The 21,537-nt window shown below is 48.8% G+C and overlaps 1 protein-coding gene across 1 annotated transcript; it reads left to right on the forward strand.

The window, feature by feature from the left end:
* Positions 1-3,905: 3,905 nt before the first annotated feature.
* LOC119877322 (protein RFT1 homolog) lies at positions 3,906-14,353 on the forward strand. The gene is made up of 3 exons (XM_038566171.1): positions 3,906-4,011; positions 10,276-10,525; positions 10,856-14,353. Exons 1-3 carry the CDS (start codon positions 3,989-3,991, stop codon positions 11,021-11,023), a joined length of 441 nt encoding a protein of 146 aa, XP_038422099.1. The 5' UTR covers positions 3,906-3,988; the 3' UTR covers positions 11,024-14,353.
* The last annotated feature ends 7,184 nt before the right edge of the window (positions 14,354-21,537 follow it).

A 21,537-nucleotide genomic window follows, 5' to 3' on the forward strand; every position in this document is an offset into this window, starting at 1 on the left:
CAGGGCATTCAGTCTCCCAACCTCACTTGGAGAAGTCATTATGAATCCTTGGCTTTCCTCCCAGGCCTAAAATGTGTTTTGCTGGGCACTTCCCTGTGCACCCTCTGGGGTGAGGGAAGAAGGCAGAGAGCAGATTCTAATGAGTCTCCGCTTGATACTAAACACATCTGAAAGGTAGTAAATGCCACATAAATATCACAGCCTGATGCATGAAAGTCTCTGAAGGATAACTCAGAGCCATTTGCAGAGAATAAAATTGATCTCGGCAAGTAAAATGGCATGTTTAATCTAGTGACTCTTGGTTCTGGAAGGACAAAAGTATCGAATGTATCTAACTTTGAAACACCTGGTGCCCATGCCACCGAGCATCTCACAACACTGCTAGGCTTTGGGGACTTCACCAGTTTCATAATGTGCAGGGCCATACGCTGGTAGTCCATTTGCAATGTTTCTTCTTGGGGTCAGCAAAGATATTTTCAGTTCCTCAGGTCACTAGACAAGAACTCTGAAGACTTCTTTCTGTGCCACATCTCAATGAAAGGGGCTTTGTCCAGTGCCATTTTACAAGTTCACTGGCATGTTTTGGTCTCCACTATAATGGGCCCAAACTTTGGGTAGTAGGGGAGGAGGGGCCAAGTCTCTACCCGAGAGCAAAGGTCATTCATTTTGGAGAAACACCTGCTGTGAAACCGTAGTGTGGTTGGCAGCCGCCTGGGGCGGATGCTGTGAGGCTTGTGTTTCCATCACAGGCAGGAAGGCTCATTAGGAAGCTGGGGAGGCTCGCTGGGGAGGCTCATTAGGAAGCCATTCTTAAGTCCTGTGCAAAGACTGGGCAGTCAACCATTTCACACAGCACTGCCTTCTAGAAAGGTGATCGCCAATGAACAGCCTTTATTGTCACAGTCACAGGACGTGGTTGTGAGAAGGCTGTCCCGTCATTACAGTGTTCACCTGGTGAAGTAATGAGTCCTAGAAAGTATGGAACCTGATAGCTGTGGGCCTTTGGCTCAAGGGAGAGGCTGGTGCCAGCCTTGAGCCTTGGTCGTAGTTATCAGGTACAAGGGTCAGTGTTAGTTGATATCTAAGGTAGTACATTCTATTTCTAAAGCCTTATGTCAGAGCCATTAATAATATTAGACTTAACACGATGAGCACTGAGTAATATATAGAATTGTTGATCACTGTATTGTATACATGAAACTAATATAACACTGTAAAAAAGCAATTTTAGACTCAAAAAGATATTCTCTTGGTATCATCTTCTGAAAGAGAAGAGTCTCAAGAATAGCCTGGTTTCTCAGTTTCTGAAAAGAATGTGCTGTTTGGTGAGCTAGGACCATTGTCATCTTTGCCTGGCCCAGAGCTCCATCAGTGTCACTGTCCCAACAGGGTCTTCTAGCATTCATCTCCTTATTGTAGCTCCCTCGTACTTTGACCAAACTCCCAGTTCTCTGTGAAGCCCATAGTGGCTCCTGGTAGTACATCATCCCTCATTGGCCATTGCTGGCTTTCCTTCCCTCGTTTCCACGCCACCCCACATCTCTTTGCTCTGCTCCTGACTCTTCAGACTAGTGCTGAATGAATTCCCCAATTTCAACCTCTTCCGAAAATGGACTTGAAGCCTTCTCCTTGAATCAGTGTTTCGTGGAAAACTTTATGTTCTCCATGTCTCAAAGTGGTTCTCTTTCTACTTTTAGGTAGACCCACACATGCCATGAGCTTTCAGTTGTGCAGTGAGAGGCACAGGCTGGGAGAGGGGCCCTGCCCCTCTCTGCCAGAGAGAAGAGGGTGGAGGGAACAGGAAGCACAGCCTTGACACACCCTTGGTCCTGCCTACACCACTGGAGCAATCCCCCAGCTGCAGTGGGAGCCAGGCTACTTCCCACAGAGGCTTGGGGGGTGAAGTACAACAGGACCTGATGAAATGTGGGAATCAACAGAGGGGCCTCGGGAAATAGCTTTCTGTTGGGCTTCACAGCTGCCCCATTGGGACTCCGCATGTAATTGTTGACTGCCATAGAGGTATTCAGGGTGCCCCTGGCATGAAGATCTTTCACATTAAGCAGCTTTCATAAACTATGAGTGAGTTCCAGATTCTGGGACTCTGGAGCTTTAGCCCCCCACCCCTTTTCTTTTAATGACTAAGTCTTTCTTGAGGTCTAGTTTACATGAAGTAAAATTCTTTACTCTTAAGGAGTACAGCTTGGTGAGTTTTGACAAATACATACACCCATTACCCCAGAAAGTTCTTTCAGGACTCTTTCCAGTCAACTGCCGATGCTGCCCTCCCGCCCCCCACCCCGCCCCCACCAGAGGCAACCACTGTTCTGATTTTTATCACCATAGATTAGTTTGCTTTTATAATTTTTTAAAAATATTTTATTTATCCATTCACCTGAAAGTGAGAGAGAGAGAACAAGCAGAGAGGAGGGGCAGAGAGAGAGGGACAAGCAGACTCTCTGCTCAGCACAGAGCCCAGACATGGGACTCAGTCCCAGGACCCTGAGATCATGACCTGAGCCATAACAAAGAGGTTGGATGGCTCAACTGTCTGAGCCACTCAGGTGCCCTAGATTAGTATACTTATAAAAGGGACTTTATATCAGTGAAATCATACAGCATGGGACACTTGGCGGTTGGCTTCTTTCTCTCAATATACAGTTTGTGGGTTCTATCCATGTTTTTTACATGGATCAGTATTTTTTTCTTTTTGATTGCTTCTTGAGAAGTATTTTTATATGGATGTCCCACAGTCTGTTTATCCTTTCTGTCGTTGATGGTCAGTTTGGACTATTAACTGCTATGGACATTTTTGTACAAGTGGTTATGTGAACATGTACATTTATTTTGTTGGATGTATATTTAGGAGTGGGATTGCTGGGTCACAGGTTGTTTTATTAGAAGTTGCTTGACTTCCTCTTACTAATGGCCTTCCTAAAATGGGATCAATTCCATTTTTGGGGCTCCCAGTCTTTTGTTAGCAATTTTCCTCAGAGCTTGTTAGTGAGTTATAGGACTGCATCACCATGTTTTAGCAAAAAAACATCATGGTTATTCTGATTCTCTCTGCAGATTTGTGGGTGTGTTCTGTCTCCAGTTTGCTGCTGCTCCCGAGCCCTGGGCTTCTCCCCCATGGTCTTTTCTTCAGCTCAGTTCTCTTAGCATTCAGGGCCACTAGTGCCCTTGGGTGCTCAAACAGCAGAGCTCTTCATGCTGATTTAAAAAGAGAAAAGATTTGCTTACTGGCCAGATAAGCTTTTAGTTGTTAAGCAAGACATTTGTAGACTTACTCCTTTTTTTTTTTTTTTTAAGATTTTATTTATGTACTTGAGAGAGAGTGTGCACAAGCAGGAGGAGGGAGGGAGACAAGCAGACTCCATGCTGAGCACGGAGCCTGATGCAGGGCTTGATCCGAGGACCCCAAGATCATGACCTGAGCTGAAACCAAGAGTTGGCCACTTAACTGACTGAGCCACCCAGGTGCTCCTGTAGATTTAGCCTTTGCCCTTTCTCTCTCTCTCTCTTTTTTTTTTTTTTAAAGATTTTATTTACTTATTTGAGAAGGGAAACACAAGTGGGGTGGTGGGTAGAGGGAGAAGCAGACTCCTTGGTGAGCAGAGAGCTTAACATAGGGCTCAATCCTGAGACTCCAGGATCATGACCTGAGTCAAAGGCAGATAGATGCTCAACCGACTGAGCCAGCAGGTGCCTCAGTTGCCCTTTCTTGTTTAGCATTTTATTTTAATCAGGGCTATGGAATGGTGGACATCATTCCAGATGATTAAGACTTTAGGCTTGAGCATGTATCTGCCCATGTACAATACCAGCAGGGCTCCTGACCCAGTTCTGGTGCATGTGGGCCTCCTGTTTGTGTTCTAGAGTCTTGATGGGTTGTTTCCTTATAGGTCCTGTTTTGCTGCGTTCCTACTGTCTCTATGTCCTCCTGCTTGCCATCAATGGAGTGACGGAGTGTTTCACATTTGCTGCCATGAGCAAAGAGGAGGTTGACAGGTAAGTAAAGACCCTCCTTTAATCATGGCCAAACTGAATAACTTGCCAATCTTCTTTCTTTTCATTCTGAACATGCATTCACAGAAAGCCCTTTTAGAGGTAACGCCTATCCCACTAGTGTAGCACCATCCCTGGACATTCAGCAGTTGCACAGGTTGCCACAGTTAGTCTTCCACGCACCAGGGTGGGGACAGCAACTATCCTGTGCCTCCTTTTGGAGAAGGAAGAAATCTGGAACTGAAGGTTTGCAGAGATGGCACAGCTCTGCACCCCCACCTCCTTGCCCAGTGCCTCAGTGGGTTACCATGGAGCTTCTTTGAGATACAGAGTCCTGTCTCTGAAACTGTGATTTGTAGGCTGTGAGGAAGTTCAGGAATCTGTATCACCTCTCTTCAGAGAAAGGCCCATATGCACATACACATTTTGCCACTATTTTTTCCCATCCATGGACCCCAGATCAGGACCTCTACCCTGGCACCACAAACAGTGGTTCTTAGCATTGGTTATCAATCAAAATCTCCCGTAAAGCTCCTTAGATGTGCAGATTCCTGCCTGCCCTTCTTCCACCACTCTCTCCTAGCACACCTGCAGAACTGGCAGGCCCCTGAGCATTTGTGTGTTTTTTAAAAGCTCCTCAGTGATTCTGACATGAACTAGTTTAGAGCTTCTGACCCACACCCGGGATGTATCCCAAGTGCCAGAAAGTAGCATGGCAATATCTTAAGGCACCACTACAGGATGAGGTTGAGAAGGATGAAATTGATAGGGAGAAAAGGAGAGGAGAGAAGGAAAAGACAGTAGAGGATGGCTGTGGGTAATGGGGCAAGCGGTCTTGGTTATCCCTCTGCCTCCTGACGCATGGATCCTTTGGGGGCTTTTATGCTGCCTGTGTAAGGCCTTGAGTGCTTAGACCAACAGAGCTAGCATTTGAGGGGCTTGGTCCAAGGAATCTGTCATCACACAGCCCCAGGAGATTTCTGAAAATAGAGCTTCAGGAACCACTAGCCCAGACCAGCTTATCAGTAAAATTACGTGGAGCCCTATGACCCTCTACATATTCAGGTGGGTGTGGGTGAGTGAGGCCTTCACGAAGTAGTAAATACCCCAATGATGTGCAAGACACCTGATGGCTTTTAATCCTGTTATATTTCATTTTCAGACTGCCATGTCATGACCTACTCAGCTGATTTTCCCACCTACTTTTAGCTCACAACCCGTAGTTTTCAAATATTGGTCTAGATAGGTTTTTCACTTCAGAGAGTTAAATGTGTAGCTGTAAAACTACTTTGCGGCCATCCTCCTCACCCTTTATTTTTTTCATGGATGAAAAGGTCAATTTAAGTTGATTTTGAGATAATGTGTTTTTGTTTGAAAGGCACCTCAAACATGAAATAATTTTTAGATGTAACGTAAAACATACTGAGGCAGTAAGCCATGATGGAAAGAGCTCTGGACTAGTTATCTCTATCTGTTTGAAGGGAAATTTTGTTGAAATGATTTCAGCATTAGTATGGAAGGGGAGAGTCAGCTCGAAGCCTGCTTAAAATGTTAAAATGTCTCTTACAATCAAATCATGAGGGAATATAATATAGACAGTGGCTAGTTGCTTTCTTTCCTCTTGCGTGGCATTGAATTAAAAGAAACCACTTTTTAAGTTAGTTTAAGTTAGCTGTAATGGGATTTTGATGATATGTAAACGTCTGGAAAATTATTTTCATGATATGAGTAGTCAACATAGAGAAAAGACAGAACCAGAGCACCTTTTTTTTTTTTTAAGTGATTTTATTTACTTATTCATGAGAGAGACACAGAGAGAGAGAGAGGCAGAGACATAGACAGAGGGAGAAGCAGGCTCCCCTTGGGGAGCCCAATGAGGGACTTGTTCCTGGGACCCTGGGATCATGACCTGAGCCAAAGACAGACACTCAACCACTGAGCCACCCAGGTGCCCTGAATTCTAAACTTTTTAACAGAATTCCTAGCACTGGTATGCTAAAAAGTCAGAATCCTAAACAGAACCAGAGCACCTTCTAATGCAGTTCTCATCTGCGGTAACGCACTTCCCTTAAGAGGTGTGACTTCAGGCATGATTTTTCTAGATGTATTAAACACTGCAGCCCAGCCCCCAGCCCTGGTCTGAGCACATGGCATCTGTGTTCATCACAGACCCCAGCATTTTTTCAATTCTGAATTTAACCAGATGTAAAACTCTAGCAGGGATTTTTATGGATGGGATTAGGTAGCTTAGTTAAATGTTATGATTGATTTACATTGGATGTTTCAGATTCTGAATTGGAAAAAAAACACCGTATTGATAAAATCACGGGCTTTTACTTAACAACTTCAGGTCAATCAGTGTTTTTCACTTGATCTTAGCCAAAAGGCCCAGAAGTGATTATCCGAACTTTTTTTTCCCAAATCAGAAAAGGACATTTGGTTGGATGTGAAATATTAGAATATCCTTTGAATTCCAAGTTGCTTTTATGTTAATAATTTCATATATTGAAGATAATTGATGGATTTTTCAATCTGCCCTATTTTTTAAAAAATATTTTATTTATTTATTCATGAGAGACACAGAAAGAGAGGCAGGGACATAGGCAGAGGGAGAAGCAGGCTCCCTGTGGGTAGCCCAGTGTGGGACTCGATCCTAGGACCCTGGGATCGGATCATGACCTGAGCCAAAGGCAGATGCTCAACCACTGAGCTACCTAGGCGCCCCTCAGTCTGCCCTATTGAAGAATTTTTGTTCTGTTTTGTTAATTTTTTCTCAGTTTCTTCTGTTCATTTGACAAGTGTTTTTTGAGCCTCTGTTCTCTAACGGACATTTTAAGTTCCAGGAGTACAGCAGTGAAAAAAACAGACAAGATCCCTGCTCTCCTGGAGCTGATGGTGGGGGAGCAAACAAGTAAATAAATAAATCTTGCACAGTACAGATAACTAAAACAGGGTTATGCAGTGAGAGTGGGGCTCTTTTAGATTGGGAGGCCCTTCTGAGAAGGTGGCATTTTGGCTGGATGACCAAGCAGAGTCTCCTAGGCACAGGGGACGGTGATGCAAAAGCCCAAGACTGTTTTCTTGGCCCTTGAATGTTCACCATGGAGCTGGACTCCATAACTGCTGAGTGAAGGATGAGTGCGATCTTCTCATATTGACACATGAGACACTGGCACCGTCCCTACCATTTGCTGCCGAGGCTGCAATGATGGCTGTGCCTTGAGGTTTTCAGCCAACACCCACGCAGGGGCACTTCAGTTGCTGCCATAGTCAACATCTTTGACTGTCCATCTTCTGATAAGCCTGATTTTAAGCCCAGTATCTTCTTGGGGCAATGGAAAAACTAAGCATTCATAAATAATTGTTATGTTAACCAAACCTTATAGAATAGTCATTATTTTCATTAATTTTGTACTGATTGTAAAAGTGGCTGCTGCTGCTTTTTTTTTTTTTTTAGTTTAATAGACATCCCTTTAGGTGAACAACCTCTACACAAAAAATATATATGGTTTAAGATCTCTTTTTTAGTGGAAGGGAATTTAGGTCCCAAGAGATTTTGAGCCTGCTATGTTTTTTGGAAATCATTTAACTGAGCTTAAGACCCCTGAAAAAAATACAGAAACTGGTTCAAGGAAACCAGCAATTCAATTTTGAAATCATTTTGTGGGTTAAGTCAGCAAATTAGAATTGGGGCAGTTCCTCTTTTGTGTTTCTCACACTCAAATTCACCTTGAGAAACAGAAACTTCATCTACTGGAAGACAGAATGGAAAGGCAATGTGGTGGCCTTGACATCAAGGTTGGACACAATTGATGGGCTGGCAAGTTTATGGAATAGTACGGATTTTGAGGAGTTTGAGCAACGATGAGAAAAGTGACTATAGACAACACATAAGGTTAGATATAAACTGGTATTGACCCAAACTCCATGATTTTTCTCAGTAACCTGTGGGAATGCATAAGGTGGGTTTACCCAAGGTGACTTAAGACTTGGCATGAGCAATGGTGTACTTTTAAATAAAGCCAACCATATTTCTTCCCCTAAGGTGGCTAGTGGGTTCTTAATGTTTACAAATACCACAGATAAAGCATTTAAAATTCTGATCAAAGCCAACTTTAATTTTTTTATCCGTGCACTTAAGGGATTATCTAATGACCACCAGTTTCTTAATCCTGACATTGGTTATTAGCTTACAAATCTTAAGGTAAATCCTTTCCATTTACCTAATGTTCAATTTCCATCAGTTTTAATGTACACCAGTATAAATACCATCACTGACTACTTTGTATGAAATTCAGTATTCTGGGATCCCTGGGTGGCGCAGCGGTTTGGTCCCTGCCTTTGGCCCAGGGCGCGATCCTGGAGACCCGGGATCGAATCCCACATCAGGCTCCCGGTGCATGGAGCCTGCTTCTCCCTCTGCCTATGTCTCTGCCTCTCTCTCTCTCTGTGTGACTATCATAAATAAATAAAAATTAAAAGAAAAAAAAGAAATTCAGTATTCTATAGACTTCATGGAGTCATGGTTAGTACCAGGAGCCCCCACCTTTTATGTGAACTTCAGTGGTACCATGGAGAACAAGGCAGTTTTGCCTAGTTTAAGCAGGATTTATTCTCATTTGTAAGAGAACCTTCTTGCAACAAGTTTATTCAGTTTAAAAAGTGGTATTTTAATTGCATCTTTAATTTTTTTTTTCCTGATGTGGCTTATACCTTTAAGGCTATAGGTTTGTGAGTTCTGGAAAGTTCAACAGCGGCAGCGCCCTATTCTAGTGATAAACAGTGGACCCCTATCATTATCAGCTCTTCCCAAATGGCCACACCAAAGAAGCCACACTGTTGAATTCATCCTTGCTTGAATTAGCATGAATTAGGTACTGATTTCTTTCATTATTGACATTTTACTTAGAGTTGGATGAGGATGACTTTGAAAGTTTGTGAACCTGTAGTCTCAACTCCAAGGATCTGAGATTGTTTCTGGGGAGACAAAAAAGATCATACATCTCTACTTCTTTTTGGAAAAGAGATCAGATAACTAATTGGCCTATGATGGTCTCTACCTTCAATGGCTTGTTATGAAGTTGGCCATTCTGATTATTGATCAGTAGTTAGTGAAAAACACACCTCCCTTGTTGGAGGATTGTGTATGTGTGTGTGTGTGTGTGTGTGTGTGTGTGTGTGTATGTATGTATGGTATTCCTGTTACCCCTCCGATCAGGTATATCTCCATAGCACCTGGGGCTTGGTCCACCTGAGGACCAGTACCTGGGCATTCAACAGACATAGCAGCTTTTTACCACCCTTTGTGTACAGAACCGGAGTGGCCTCTGAGTTCCCTAACTCAGCAGACACAGCTGAGAGACCTCATGGTTTGATTCTCTACAACTATGTACTTAGAATGCCTGCTGCTCGCTAGGCAGAAACCAGTGCTGGACAATTTTGTTTGTGGCCGTACCACAAGCCTCTTTGAAGACCACAGCAGCTGTTTTGTCTTTGCTGAGACTCAGTTTCCCTTGCTCTGAATGGAAGGTAACTAGGCTAAGTAGAAGTTCAGCATAATCCATCCAGTGAGGAGGCCAGAGAGCTCTGGAGATGTGGAGAGCAGAGGGAAGGATGTCTAAGAGTTGGGAACACTGAAGTGATTCAGGCCTACTCCCCCGTGTGCATGTCATTTTGAAGGCTGGTCACTTGCTTTAAGTGAGATCTACTAGCCAAGTTCCCAGGGCTTCTGCATTTCCCAAGGAAAGTGGTGTGCATTTCCCTAAGTTTAGTTGCCAGAGTCAGGTCACTCCTTAGGCAAATTACTCAGCCTCCCCGTGCCTGGTTTCCTGGTCTGTAAAACACATACAAACCTCATAGAGTAAGGGTTATGTGTTTTCACTCATCACTGTATCCCTGTTCCCCTGTCAGTGGCTGTCACAGAGTTTGTATTCATATATAATTATTACCTATGTCATAATTCTTGTGCCTCACATTGAAGACTTGGACTGAACAGGATTTTTATGTGTTTTGGTCACAAAGTGTCACTTAAACTAACCAATTATCCTTAAAAACCATAATATCTTGCGTTGTTTATTTCCTTACTCTTCTCTTCAGGGATGAGGGGGATAGTTATGGATATCCATATAGTGTCCACAGCTATGAAAACCAGCCGGGTTATGGCAACTCAGAGGTACTTTCTGTGATTTCATGTTACGGCCACTTGTTTTGGAACAGTCTTGTTTGGGACAAGGTACCTACTCCTCTGTTTTGTCTCCCTCTCCCCAGGTACAATTTCACAATGCTGGCCCTATCGTCTTCATTCCTGGTGTTATCCTATCTCCTGACCCAGTGGTGTGGCAGTGTGGGCTTCATCTTGGCCAACTGCTTTAACATGGGCATTCGGATCACACAGAGCCTTTGCTTCATCCACCGCTACTACAGAAAGAGCCCTCACAGACCCCTGGCAGGCCTGTACCTATCACCCGCCCTCCTTGGGGCATTTGTCCTCAGTGGCGGGATTACTGGTGTTTCCGAGGTGAGACTCCCTGCAGCCTTCACACTACATGCTTTTGTAGGCTGCTCGCTGTTCCTGGCTCTAGGCTTCCCCTTCTTGCTCTTCCTGACCCACCTAGGCAAATATTTGCTTCCTCTTACCCCTTCCCCAAGCCTCAAGGACAGCATGTTATGATAGATGTGGCAAAACAATGTCACTAGTGGGAACACAGTAGCCCCTTGGTACACAGTTGTCATACCTTTTATCTGACTCGAAGCTGGAACAGCAAGGCCTCCGTTCTCCCTGGCTTAACCCTGAGGTAGGATGTTAAGATGGAGGGGCCATGGCAGTGACAGTGGTTTCTTTCTGCAGGTGTTCCTCTGCTGTGAGCAGGGCTGGCTGGCCAGGCTGGCACACGTGGCTGTGGGGGCCTTCTGTTTGGGAATGACTTTTGGGACAGCATTCCTCACAGAGACCAAGCTGATCCACTTTGTTAGGACTCAGTTACGTGTGTCCAGACTGGCTGACAAAACCTCATGACCTCAGATGCATTGACACCTGTGGCACCTGGACCAGCTGTGGGGCGGTTTTGTGGGTAGAACACATTAACTGTGCACAAGAGCCCTGCTGAGGGGTCTGTGGTAGAAGAGGACCGACCCTGGCAGGCGAGACGTCAGAGAGAATCGCCGCCCCAAACATCATCCATTTGAAGCCTCAAACAGGAAGAAGGAGTTCCACTTTTAAGGGAAGACCAAAAGCTCTTTTAAAATAGACACATTATTTGTGTCACCATTTTGTTCTAATCAACAGTTTTATTTTTTGGTTAACATATCCCCGTTGGGTGTGAGGGACCTAAGGAGCTGCGTAAGCCAACAAACTATATCTTGGATGTGATAGTTAACAGTAATCTGGCCCAGAAAGAGAGATGTAGCCATTTTATACTTCACAGGAATGTGTCACTTACTCTGTAAAAGCAGGAAGGAGGCCTGCTGTTGTGCACCCAGCTAAACCAGAGGTGGCCCTGGAGCGGTGGCTGTCCCAAAGCAAACACTGTGGTCTGGGTTTTTAGAGAGGGAATGATGTTCCTCACTGAAAAATCTGGGAAATGAAAACACAAAGTCTCTCGGGTCACATTCCCCAGAGTCAACTAGGGAGTGTCGTGCCTCTTGCCCTTTTTGCCGTGTGCCTTCCCAGAGCCGGAGCAGGCTGGCCATCGGAGAAAAGGCTCTGAAGGAAGCGGTGATCCTGTGTGAGCTACATTGGCCCCCCAAAGGAAACACTGCTCATGGGAGATTGCACAGGTGGCTGCTGATGGTGAAGTGATGTATATTTTCCCCTCAGAATAAAATGAGGTACATGCTATATGGCACACCCTTCCCACCGCTTCTAGCACTGGTCAGCAAACCTGAATGCCAGCTTCAGGACAAGCATGGCCAGCCCGGGGGTCTGGTGCTCCAGACAACAGTGTGAGCCCAGGCCTAGGCTCATCTCCTTGCATCCCATACCCTGCACCCAGCAGGCAGCATCACTGGGCATTATTTTGAGGTGACAAACCATTTTTCTTCTTTCAATAATATATTAATTCCTTTTGGGTGTGATTGACCTTCGGAGCTACACACAGAAACTGTATTTCAGATAATAATAGTAATCATCTGGCCCTGATGTCCCAGACTTTCTGTTTATACCCAGAGAACAGGGCATCTTGCATCAGATGGTGGTTTGGCTAAAGTGCACACATTTAAATCCACTGGCTGGGAGCCAGAGCAGAAGGACCAAGGATCAAAACCCACCACTGCACTGAGACTAGCACCCAGTCACTTGGACTTTTTATCTATTCAAAGGGGGAATGCTTTGCACTAACTGGGAAAGCAGTTAAACGTAAGATATCACTGACTAATCAGAGACCTCCCAAAAGCATGGTCATGGTTATGCACTTAGGAGGCACGGTCAGGCTAGCTCAGAAGAATTGATTGTTCCATGGGGTGGCAGTGGGGCTACCTCCTTCCCTCGAGTGTACTTTTGTCTCTTGAGTGCACAGAAATGGACCTTTGGTCTGCAGCATGTCCTTCTCTGCTGCCCTTGACCACCACTCCCTCCCCTCGAGCCCCGTTACCCACCCCATGCCCACTTGACCCAGACTCCAAGCATGGCCCTTAAAATACCTGCCTCAGAATTACCTGGTTGCAAGTTAGAAACGTAGGTTCCCAGGACCCACTCCAGACCTCTAGAACCATTGTCTCTAGGGACGGGGCTATGGGATCAGCTTTTTTGGCAAACCAAAGCTGGCACACCTTGTCCACCAGCATCAGGGCTGGAGAACAGTTGTACATGTGTTCGCAATGTCCGTTCTCTGCTCCAGGAAGAGTTGCTGATGCCTGAACATTACTGGCTCCCCAGCTTGTGAGAGGAAGCCCACCCAAGTTTCTGCTGTGCTCTCCAGTGTGGAAGGAGGCTGTGTCTTACAGCCAGTGCTCGATTTCTCTCGTCCCGTGCAGTCCTGCTGGCACTTCTGTCGTCAGCACAGGGCTGCTGCAGGCAGGACCAGCTCCTCTTGCAATATGGTCAGCTAGGCCGGCAGCCCAGTACTCTCCCATGTCCTACTTCCCTGTTTATAGGAAAAGTAGTCCCATGGCCGAATGTTTTCAGGAAGTGGGTGTTTTCTTACTGCTAGCACCTGCCTCCTGGGCTGTCAGCATGGTGGCAGCAGGCCCTTTGCACTTCACTGACCTCTGCCTCCACCCTCTGGCGGCCTCCTGGAAGAACATTGGACCTGGCTGCTGCCTCTGAGGCTTTCCGTTGCTGGCTCCCTAAAGCCACACCAGTGCCTCAGGGTGCTTGCATACACGTGTGCTGAGCTACCTCGATTTACCCAGGAAGGGTTTCTGGGGAGGATTCACATGTTTGGCTTTAAGTACCACTTAAAATATAGTGAGGCTACTTCTCCATGGAAACAAGTCTCTAAAGCACATCCTTTTATGAAATGAAGCGTTTGCTGGTGAGAATAGCAGCATTCCTTCCTTCTGTGCTGCTCTGGCTACATGTATGTGTTGGTGACTTCAGGTTTGGCCTGTCAGGTCCCTTGGTGAGGGGACCCCGCTGCCACACTACTTACTGCCCGCTCGTGGCTCTGGGGGTGCTGTGTGGGCTGTCCCACTCCCAGCCACTTGCCAGCCTGATTCCAGCAGGACACACCCTCCTGCCTGTCTCCTTTCATTGTGAATATGTGTTGCTGGTTTCATGGCAGTCTCCTGATTTTAAAAACAAATCAGTGCTTTTCTTCAGCTCTTTTCCTTCCAAAGAAGAAAAAAAATTCAAAAGGAAGGTGGACCAATAGCTTGAGTACGTGAACCATCTTTATTCCTCATGGGAACTTTTTTCCCCACACGGGTGCTGTGCCTGGGCTGTGGGTCCTGGCTCTGAAGAGGGGCCGTTGCCTGGCCTCTTGGGGAGCCTTCTGTGTCTGGGGCAGAAAGACTTGGCAGCACGCTTCTGCTTTTCCCTTCCCACCCCAAGCACTATTTCCCTTTGCTTACTGTGCATTTTTCTCTCCTGTTTTCTCTGCCTGGTCTGGTTCTCATCTTGGTCATTTTTTTTTTTTTTAATTAACCAGCCATTCTTTGATGGGTGAGGGCTCCTATATTGGACTGGTAGGGCAAGTGTGTTAATTTAGACTGTGATTTTGGGGGAGTCCAGGGTGCCCTCTGCCCTTTATCAGGTGCCATACCATGTATTTGCTCTGGACATTGGACTTGTGAGCCAATCAGCTACCGTTTTGTTCTACCCTGCTTGCTGTCCCTGGGTGAGGGAGCCTTTACTGTCAGTATTTCATTTGCTAATTAACTTTCAAAGGTTAAAAAAAAAAAAAAAAAAGATGCTTTGTTTGAAGAATTTGAGGGGAAGGAAGACTCCTATTGATTTGCCGCATCAGTCTGACCCCAATTACCGTGGCATCATTAGTCCTGCTATTTAGCGTCAGTTCCTTTTTAACCAGAGTCGTCTGGGTCCATCACAGTGAAATTGGAAAACTGGGCTCCTAGTATCCCTCGGCGTCCCTTAGGGGCCTGATGAAGAAGACTTTATAAATACTTGTTAGTTAACAAGTTGCTGGGTACCCCCGTCCCAAAGTGCAGTGGATTCTTTGCCCAGCAGCTTCTCCATTATCCCTGGACAGTGCGGCTTAGGTGGAGGTGAGGTGCAGGGGGTTAGGTCTTCCCTTCGGGACTAGTGCTCCCCAGAGTCAGTGTATCCAGAACCCCGTGCCAGCCTCTGCAGGCTCCAGCACCCTCATGGAGATCCTCCCCACAGTGTGTCAGAGCTAGTGCCCCCCACCCCCAATCGAATGTAACAAGCGTACAGGTGCACAAAAGTTGTAGTTGGCAAATTGGCGTGCTGTTTTGTCCCTGGGTCGGGTTCCTGAGGAGTTGGCCCCTAGATGCTGCCCCCACAAAGCCCAATGAACCAAAGGCCCCAGGAGCTGGGGAAGGAAGGGAGGGGTGCCTGTGAAGCCACCTGGCTGGGAGGCTGGAGGCAGGGCAGCTCCTGGCCCTCGTGCTGGGCTGATCCTCACCTCTCCTAGGGCCCAGACGGTGGACAGTGCCAGGGGTATGCTGCCTCAGGGTAGAGGCCTGGGCTCTCCCACTGAGGAGACCTCCTCTTTCCCCACTTTTAACTCCAGCTCCCGATCCTCTCAGCTTTAATTTCTGTTCCCAAAGCAAAGCCCCTGCAGGAGAAAGGGATCTGGCCCAGAGGCTGTGGGTCATGTTTAAGTGAGCCAGTGGCTGGGCCGCCCTTGAGGCAGCTGAGCCCCCATTCAGTCAGCTCTAACTGGGTTGGGGCCAGGCAGGGTGGCATGCGCCATCCAGGGTTGCCCCTTCAGCCTCAGGAGTGGCATGAGGGCCCATGACGGAAGAGCTGACTTGCGAAAGAATCTAAACCACCATTGGTTTGTCTCATTTCCTCCCTCTGTCCTCCCATAAATGTGTCCCCAAATTAATACCCTCTTGACCCCACTGGCTAGTGTTGCCCTGGCCTGACAAATGCATTTGGCAGAGGCCACCTGGTTTCCAGTGCTTGGTGGGAAAAGAGCCTAAAACACTGGGGGCTCTGGGTCCTTGCATCTCATCTGCACTATCCTGTCGCAACGCGGGGCCTTGAAGCCAGGCTGTGATGCCGTCGGAGCAGGCAGTGAGCAGGGACAGATTAAGACATGACTGCGTTGGTCACATTGGACATGACAGCTGAGCAGTGTGTTTCTGGTTCGTGTCTGAGAGACCCTGACACCCTTTTTCAATTATGTAGGAGTAACAGTGTGTGGCTTCCACACAGCCATATCTGGCAGGGGAGAAGTTCTGGAATGAAAGCATGACTCACTGTGGGCAGCCCGGTTGTCTTCCCAGCTCACCTACCCCTCACTCCCTTGCGCTTGCTTTTGAAAATGACAAGCGGTGACATGAGAGAGAATGGTGTACAGGGTATTAGAGGGCCTCTCCTAGGTGGCCTTTCAACTCTGAGACAACCAGGTGACACAGGGGCCTCCGTCCTTTCCATAGGTGCACGAACCGCCCCCCCAGAGCTGGTTGACTCCAGCCTCCCCAGTCTTGGAGCATGCTCTTGTCCAGCCCTCATCAGGGCCTGGCATGGCCATGGGGGGAGAATGATGAAAACAGGAAAAGCCAAACTCTGCAGCCATGACAAAAATGGGAATGTTTTCCTCCACGAATAATCTCAACCAAACTAGGGAATGTTGCTAAAATAGCTTCTGTATCCCCTAGGGCATTAACAATTTTATTAACAAACCAGATGAGCAGAGTGCATTTTTATATTCCTGAACCAGAGCCCAGGATTCCTTTCTCTCTGTGGCTCATGGGATCTCTGAGTGGCATCTCTCCAATGACAAGAGAATGTCTTGCAGGTGTGCAGATGTCAGGCTGTGGGGGGCAATAGAAGGGACAGAGCTCCTTGCCATTTTTTTCTCTTGTATCCCTGAGTGAAATCATGTGGCTCTCTGGCTCCCCAGCGGGGCTGATGGCATGATGCCCAGGCACTCTGGCGACTTGTCTTCGCCGCCCCTCAGCTCTCCTGCAGCAAACCTGCAAACACAGGCCTGAGAGTTGTGGGGGGACAGGACCCCAGAGGTGTCCTGCCTGTGGTGTTCTTCCATCTGCACTGTCACTGAGGGAACCCACTGGTTCCACATCTGCCTTCAGAAGCACGCGAGTGGGTTTGGCTTGCTAGACGGCATGTGGTGATGCACACGTGCCATCGGTTATACCGCAGCCTGGCTGTCCTCTCCTAACTCACTGGGTGACCTTGAACCCCTCTCTCTGCCAATTACGGAGTACTGAGCCTGTGCCTGGTACTCGGTGACCGCACACCTGAGACGTGTTAGTGGTTAGATTTCCCAGCAGCCCCATCCGTTGTCTGCGTGTTACAGAGGAGGAAGCTGAGGCACAGAGCAGTGGCTTGATTTGCCGTGGACCAGCCAGCTAGGAAGAGGGCGGCAGACCTGGGGGTCGGCCCGAGCCCCACCCATTTACCTCCGCAGGTGCCATCCTCCCTGATCTGAAGGCCCCGGGCTATCTGTGGTGCTAACGCCAGAGCGGGCGCAGCCGCTGTCCTGCTCCTCCTCCTGCTCTTCCTCCTGCTCCTGCTCTGCTCCTCCTGCCCCTCCTCCTGCTCTGCTGCTCCTCCTGCTCCTCCTGCTCCTGCTCTGATCCTCCTCCCGCTCCTCCTGCTCCTCTTCCTGCTCCTCCTTCTGCTCCTGCTCTGCTCCTGTTCCTGTTCTATTCCTGCTCTGCTCTTACTCTGCATCCCCCTCCTGCTTCTGCTTTACTCCTGCTCTTCCTCCGCTCCTGCTTCCAATTCCTGTTCCCACTCCAGCAGGAGCAGGACTGCTTTTATTAAGTTTGAAATTTTGGGGTAAAGAGTTTGCTTGAGGGACACCTGGGTGGCTCAGTGGTTAAGCCTCTGCCTTTGGCTCAAGGCATGATCCCGAAGTCCTGGGATCAAGTTCCACATGGAACTCCCCGTGGGGCACCTGCTTCTCCCTCTGCCTATATCTCTGCCTCCCTCTCCCTATGTCTCTCATGAATAAATAAAATCTTAAAAAAAAGAGTTTGCTTGAAATAAAAGTTATTTTTGTCAAGAACAAAAGCAAAAACACATCGAAATCCACAGTATTAGGTGTCTTAAAGCTCTTCTCTGACCTCCTAGGGCTCCTTTCCCTCTATAACTCCTACCCCGCCTCAGTCTCTCAGTCTTTATTCCATGTTAAAGAATTTGAGGTTATTGCTTTGCACAGGTCCTAGCATTCGCTTGAATGAGAAACATTTGAGAGAAATAAATCTTACCAAAAAATGATGTTGCATTACAAAGAAAAGGCTCCCCCCACTCTGTCTGTGGGTGTCCTGGCCCCAGGTGATACCACCAAGAAGTGGGAAAGTGGCTGACTTCGGGGCTCCCAGGCCACTTCTTCACTTTGCAGGACATCTTGCCATCTGTGTTCAGCTTTCTCATCCGTCACTAGCCACCCTGCCGGGCCCAGGGAAGGGGCGAGAGCAGAGGTGAGCCGGCAGCTCTGAGAGCCGCGGGGAACAGCCCAGAGCAAGGCTTCCTCCACACCCGGTGTGCCCGCCTCCTTCCCACTTTCTCCTCTGCTCCCCATCCCCTGGCTGGTTTCTCTCCTGACACTGCCCCCCCATGTGCGCCGGGGCCCCGCTCTCCCACCCTGTGGACCCAGCTATTTCTGGCTGAGCTAGCAGAGAGGCAAAGGCATTACACACTCGGGAGTTCACCACTTTTCCTTAGCTCTGTCCCCCACGAAGGACATCCACCCAAAGTGCATGGCACTGTACGTCCCCATCCCGTCCCTTCCTCGGCTCCTTCAGGGATGACTCAGGGCGCCCGGGGGAGCTCGGCTGCTGTCCGCACCCGCCATCCGGCCTCCGACCCTCCCACCTCTCCTCACTCCCCAGCTGCTGGGCCCTTGCCCTGTCAGGTTCGGTTGCCTGTGCCTTTGGCCTCCCGGGCTGCTCTGTCCCCGTCCCACCCAGCAGCCCTGTGCTCTTTCTCCCTAGAGAATTAGGAAGGCAGGCTGTGGTGGGGGTTCCTCCAGGGAGGGGCATGGAGGCAGATCCAGCCCCACTTCAAACCGTGTGATCCTGAGCAAGGCATTTTCCCTTCGAGCCTCAGTTTCCTCATCTGAAAATGGAGATAAGAGCACTTGCCTCCTAGGACGTGGCCAGAAATAAAGGAGACGATGTGGGGCCTTGAGCAGGGGGTGCCTAGCACCGGCCTCGTGTTTGCCCCGTGAGCGGAGTTATAATTCCGCCAAACAGAGTTGGTGGGGACCTGTGGCTCTGGGGACATGGGTCTCACCCCTGCCTGCTGCCTCTGCCCCATCCCCAGTCCACAGAAGCTACGTGCACGTGCCTGGGAGTCCTTTCTTCCGTTGCCTTGAGGGCGAAGCTACAACTGAAGAGGCAACGGAAGCTCCTTTCGGCCCAGCCTCCCGGAGGAGCCGACGAGGGTGAGAACATGGGTTGGAAGGCTGTGCAGAGCCAGGCCTGGGCCTCCTGAATCGTGGCAAACTCTGGTGCCAGGCCTGGGAGGCAGAGCCACGGCTTCAGGAGAGGGCCACGGGCGGCCGGCACCCCGAATGAGAGAGGGCCCCTCAGAAGCTGGTTAAGGGATTTTCAGCGATGTCAGAGATGGCCTCGGTTGGTTGTTTAGGTTTCCCCACAGCCTTCGATCAAAGCAGAAAGAAAAGGCCCCGGGTGATGGGCAGAGAGCGCGGCTGTGCCCTCGGAGGGCCGGCGGCCGGCTGCTGCGGGAGAGGAAGGCCCGACTTGCTCCGCCAGCCGCGGCGGGGGGCCCGGGCCCAGCACCCCAGCACAGTTCTCTCACCAGTTTGCCGGCGTCCTCGGCTTGAACCCACTCATCACGGCTGAGACAAAACTCGTGGAGTTCTTCCTCCTTACCCTGAAGACAACCCACCCAAGCACTGTCTCTGTCGTCAGCCTATCAGACTTAACCTCTGTAGACTGTGGTTGCTTCTGTTTTTCCTTCGCTGGACTGGGATGAGGGTGCCGGGTTCAGGTCAACTGGCTGTCTCCTTCAGAAGCAGCTGGGAGGAAGAGAAAGGCCAATTCTTGGGGTACCTGTGGGTGCTGTCTTGGGTGCCACTGTTGAGATGGGGTTTCCTAAGAAGGGACACGTGTCCTGGCCACAGCTAGGACTCCTGGACAGTCCGCAGACACCAGACATGTCTGAGCCTGGCGCTGATCCTAGGGGGAAGGAGTAAGGCTGTTGACATTCAGTATCTGGGGTCATATCTCACTGATGGGGGGTCCGTCAGGCCTTCCTCTTGCTCCTCCTCAAAGAGCTGTAACCTGAGCGTGCCTGGGGTGCTGACCCTCACAGCCCACTGCTCCAGGTTCCCCCATTTCCATCTGCCTCCATGGGCCACTCCTCCAACCTCCGCCAGGGCTCCAGTTGCTTTCATGGCCTGGGAGATGAGGTTTGGGCCCTGGAACCAGCTGGTGATCCAGATAATCAACAGAGCCAGAGAGCTGGAGAACCACATTCTAACTCCAGCCCTGCCTTTGTCTCTACAGAAGACCCTGGGGGTTAACCTGACCTCTTTTCCATCTCCAGAAGATTCTCATCCCTGCTCACTATTACTCTGGCATCATCATGGGAGCCAAGGAAAAGTCACCGAGCAGCAGTTCTTGGGGTCTGGAGAGCGGAGATGCCTGTGTGCTCTGAGGCTGGAGCCGGGGCCATGTTCAGACAGAGGAAGTGGGCCAGAGTCACATGTCTGCATGCACGGTTTCTCCTGACAACAAGTGATTTTATCTCCTGATATTATTTTGCATTTTATAGATTTCTTAATATTAAATTACAAGCTGTAAATTATACAATATATAATTATCCCTGGGCAGGGATACCTGGGTGGCTCAGTCAGTTGAGGGTCTGACTCTTGGTTTTGGCTCAGGTCCTGATCTCAGGGTCGTGAGATCAAGTCCTGCATTGGGCACTATGCTCAGTGGGGAGTCTGCTTGTGCCTCTCCCTCTGCCCCTGCCCCCGTCCTCTGAAATATGTATATATAATATATATATATAAATCCCTGGGCAGCTAGTGCCCTATAGACTGTTTAAAAGGCCACATCCTGTCCATGCCTCTTTTCACTTCACACATGGTACACATACCTTACCCTGCCTATACTGTCCTCTGTAATTTTTTTTTTTAACTACATGGTATACTTTTTAAGGTTGTCTCCAATTTTTTGCTAATTTGTAAACTGCATGATAGTCCCTGACAGGAAGACCTCTAAGTACCAAACCTGCTTCTGCATTTTGCCTACAGATAGAGGCTGATAGCGCAGTTGCTATATCAGAGCAGGTCACTGCCTCTTGGCGCCAGGCTGAGCCCAAAGGAAGCCTGGGATGGAGAGAAGACAGCCTAGGTCTCGCTAAGTTAAAGACTGACTGGCCAACCTGGAGGCCCAGACTCAGGATCTGCTGGCCAGTGGGCCAAACCTCTTCTTTCACTTGGGTTCCACATCTGGAAAGGGCTTCACATGAAGGGCACCCAGCTATGGTCAGCATTAACTGTGGTATCACAGCAGCCTGGCACTTGGTCACTTAACCAACAGCCTTTCTCACTGCTGAGGCCAGGAGAACCCTGGAGGAACAGTGGGCCTCGGAGTCCCTAATGACCACAAGCGGGCAACGAGGACCTGATGCTCCAGGCTCCGCTGGCTCCCTGGCCTCAGAGGGGTGCAGCAGGCTCAGCGTGGAGAGTGTGCGTCTGTCACAAAGGATGGCTTCCCAGAAGTGTCAGGAGCATCATAGATGCCCCAGCTCTCCTCTGATTAATCTGATTAATCAGCCTGACTGCATGGGGCACTTGAGAACAAAAGCCACCAGTCAGCAGAAAGGAAGCGGAACAGCCCACGGAAGGCATCTCTGCCTGCTGCTCCCACTCCACCCCCCAGGATGACGTGCCCTCCACAGGCCGGTGGCTCTGAGCCTTTGTGCCCCTGCCCAAAGGC

The sequence above is a fragment of the Canis lupus genome, chromosome 20, assembly GCF_011100685.1.
Source record: "Canis lupus familiaris isolate Mischka breed German Shepherd chromosome 20, alternate assembly UU_Cfam_GSD_1.0, whole genome shotgun sequence".
Taxonomy (NCBI): domain Eukaryota; kingdom Metazoa; phylum Chordata; class Mammalia; order Carnivora; family Canidae; genus Canis; species Canis lupus.

Excerpts from the sequence above, each read along its gene's own strand:
- LOC119877322 (XM_038566171.1), top strand. The coding sequence starts at position 3,989 with ATGAGCAAAGAGGAGGTTGACAG. Across the intron at positions 4,012-10,275 it reads AGCAAAGAGGAGGTTGACAG|GTACAATTTCACAATGCTGG; the intron begins GTAAGTAAAGAC and ends CCCTCTCCCCAG. Across the intron at positions 10,526-10,855 it reads GGATTACTGGTGTTTCCGAG|GTGTTCCTCTGCTGTGAGCA; the intron begins GTGAGACTCCCT and ends TTCTTTCTGCAG.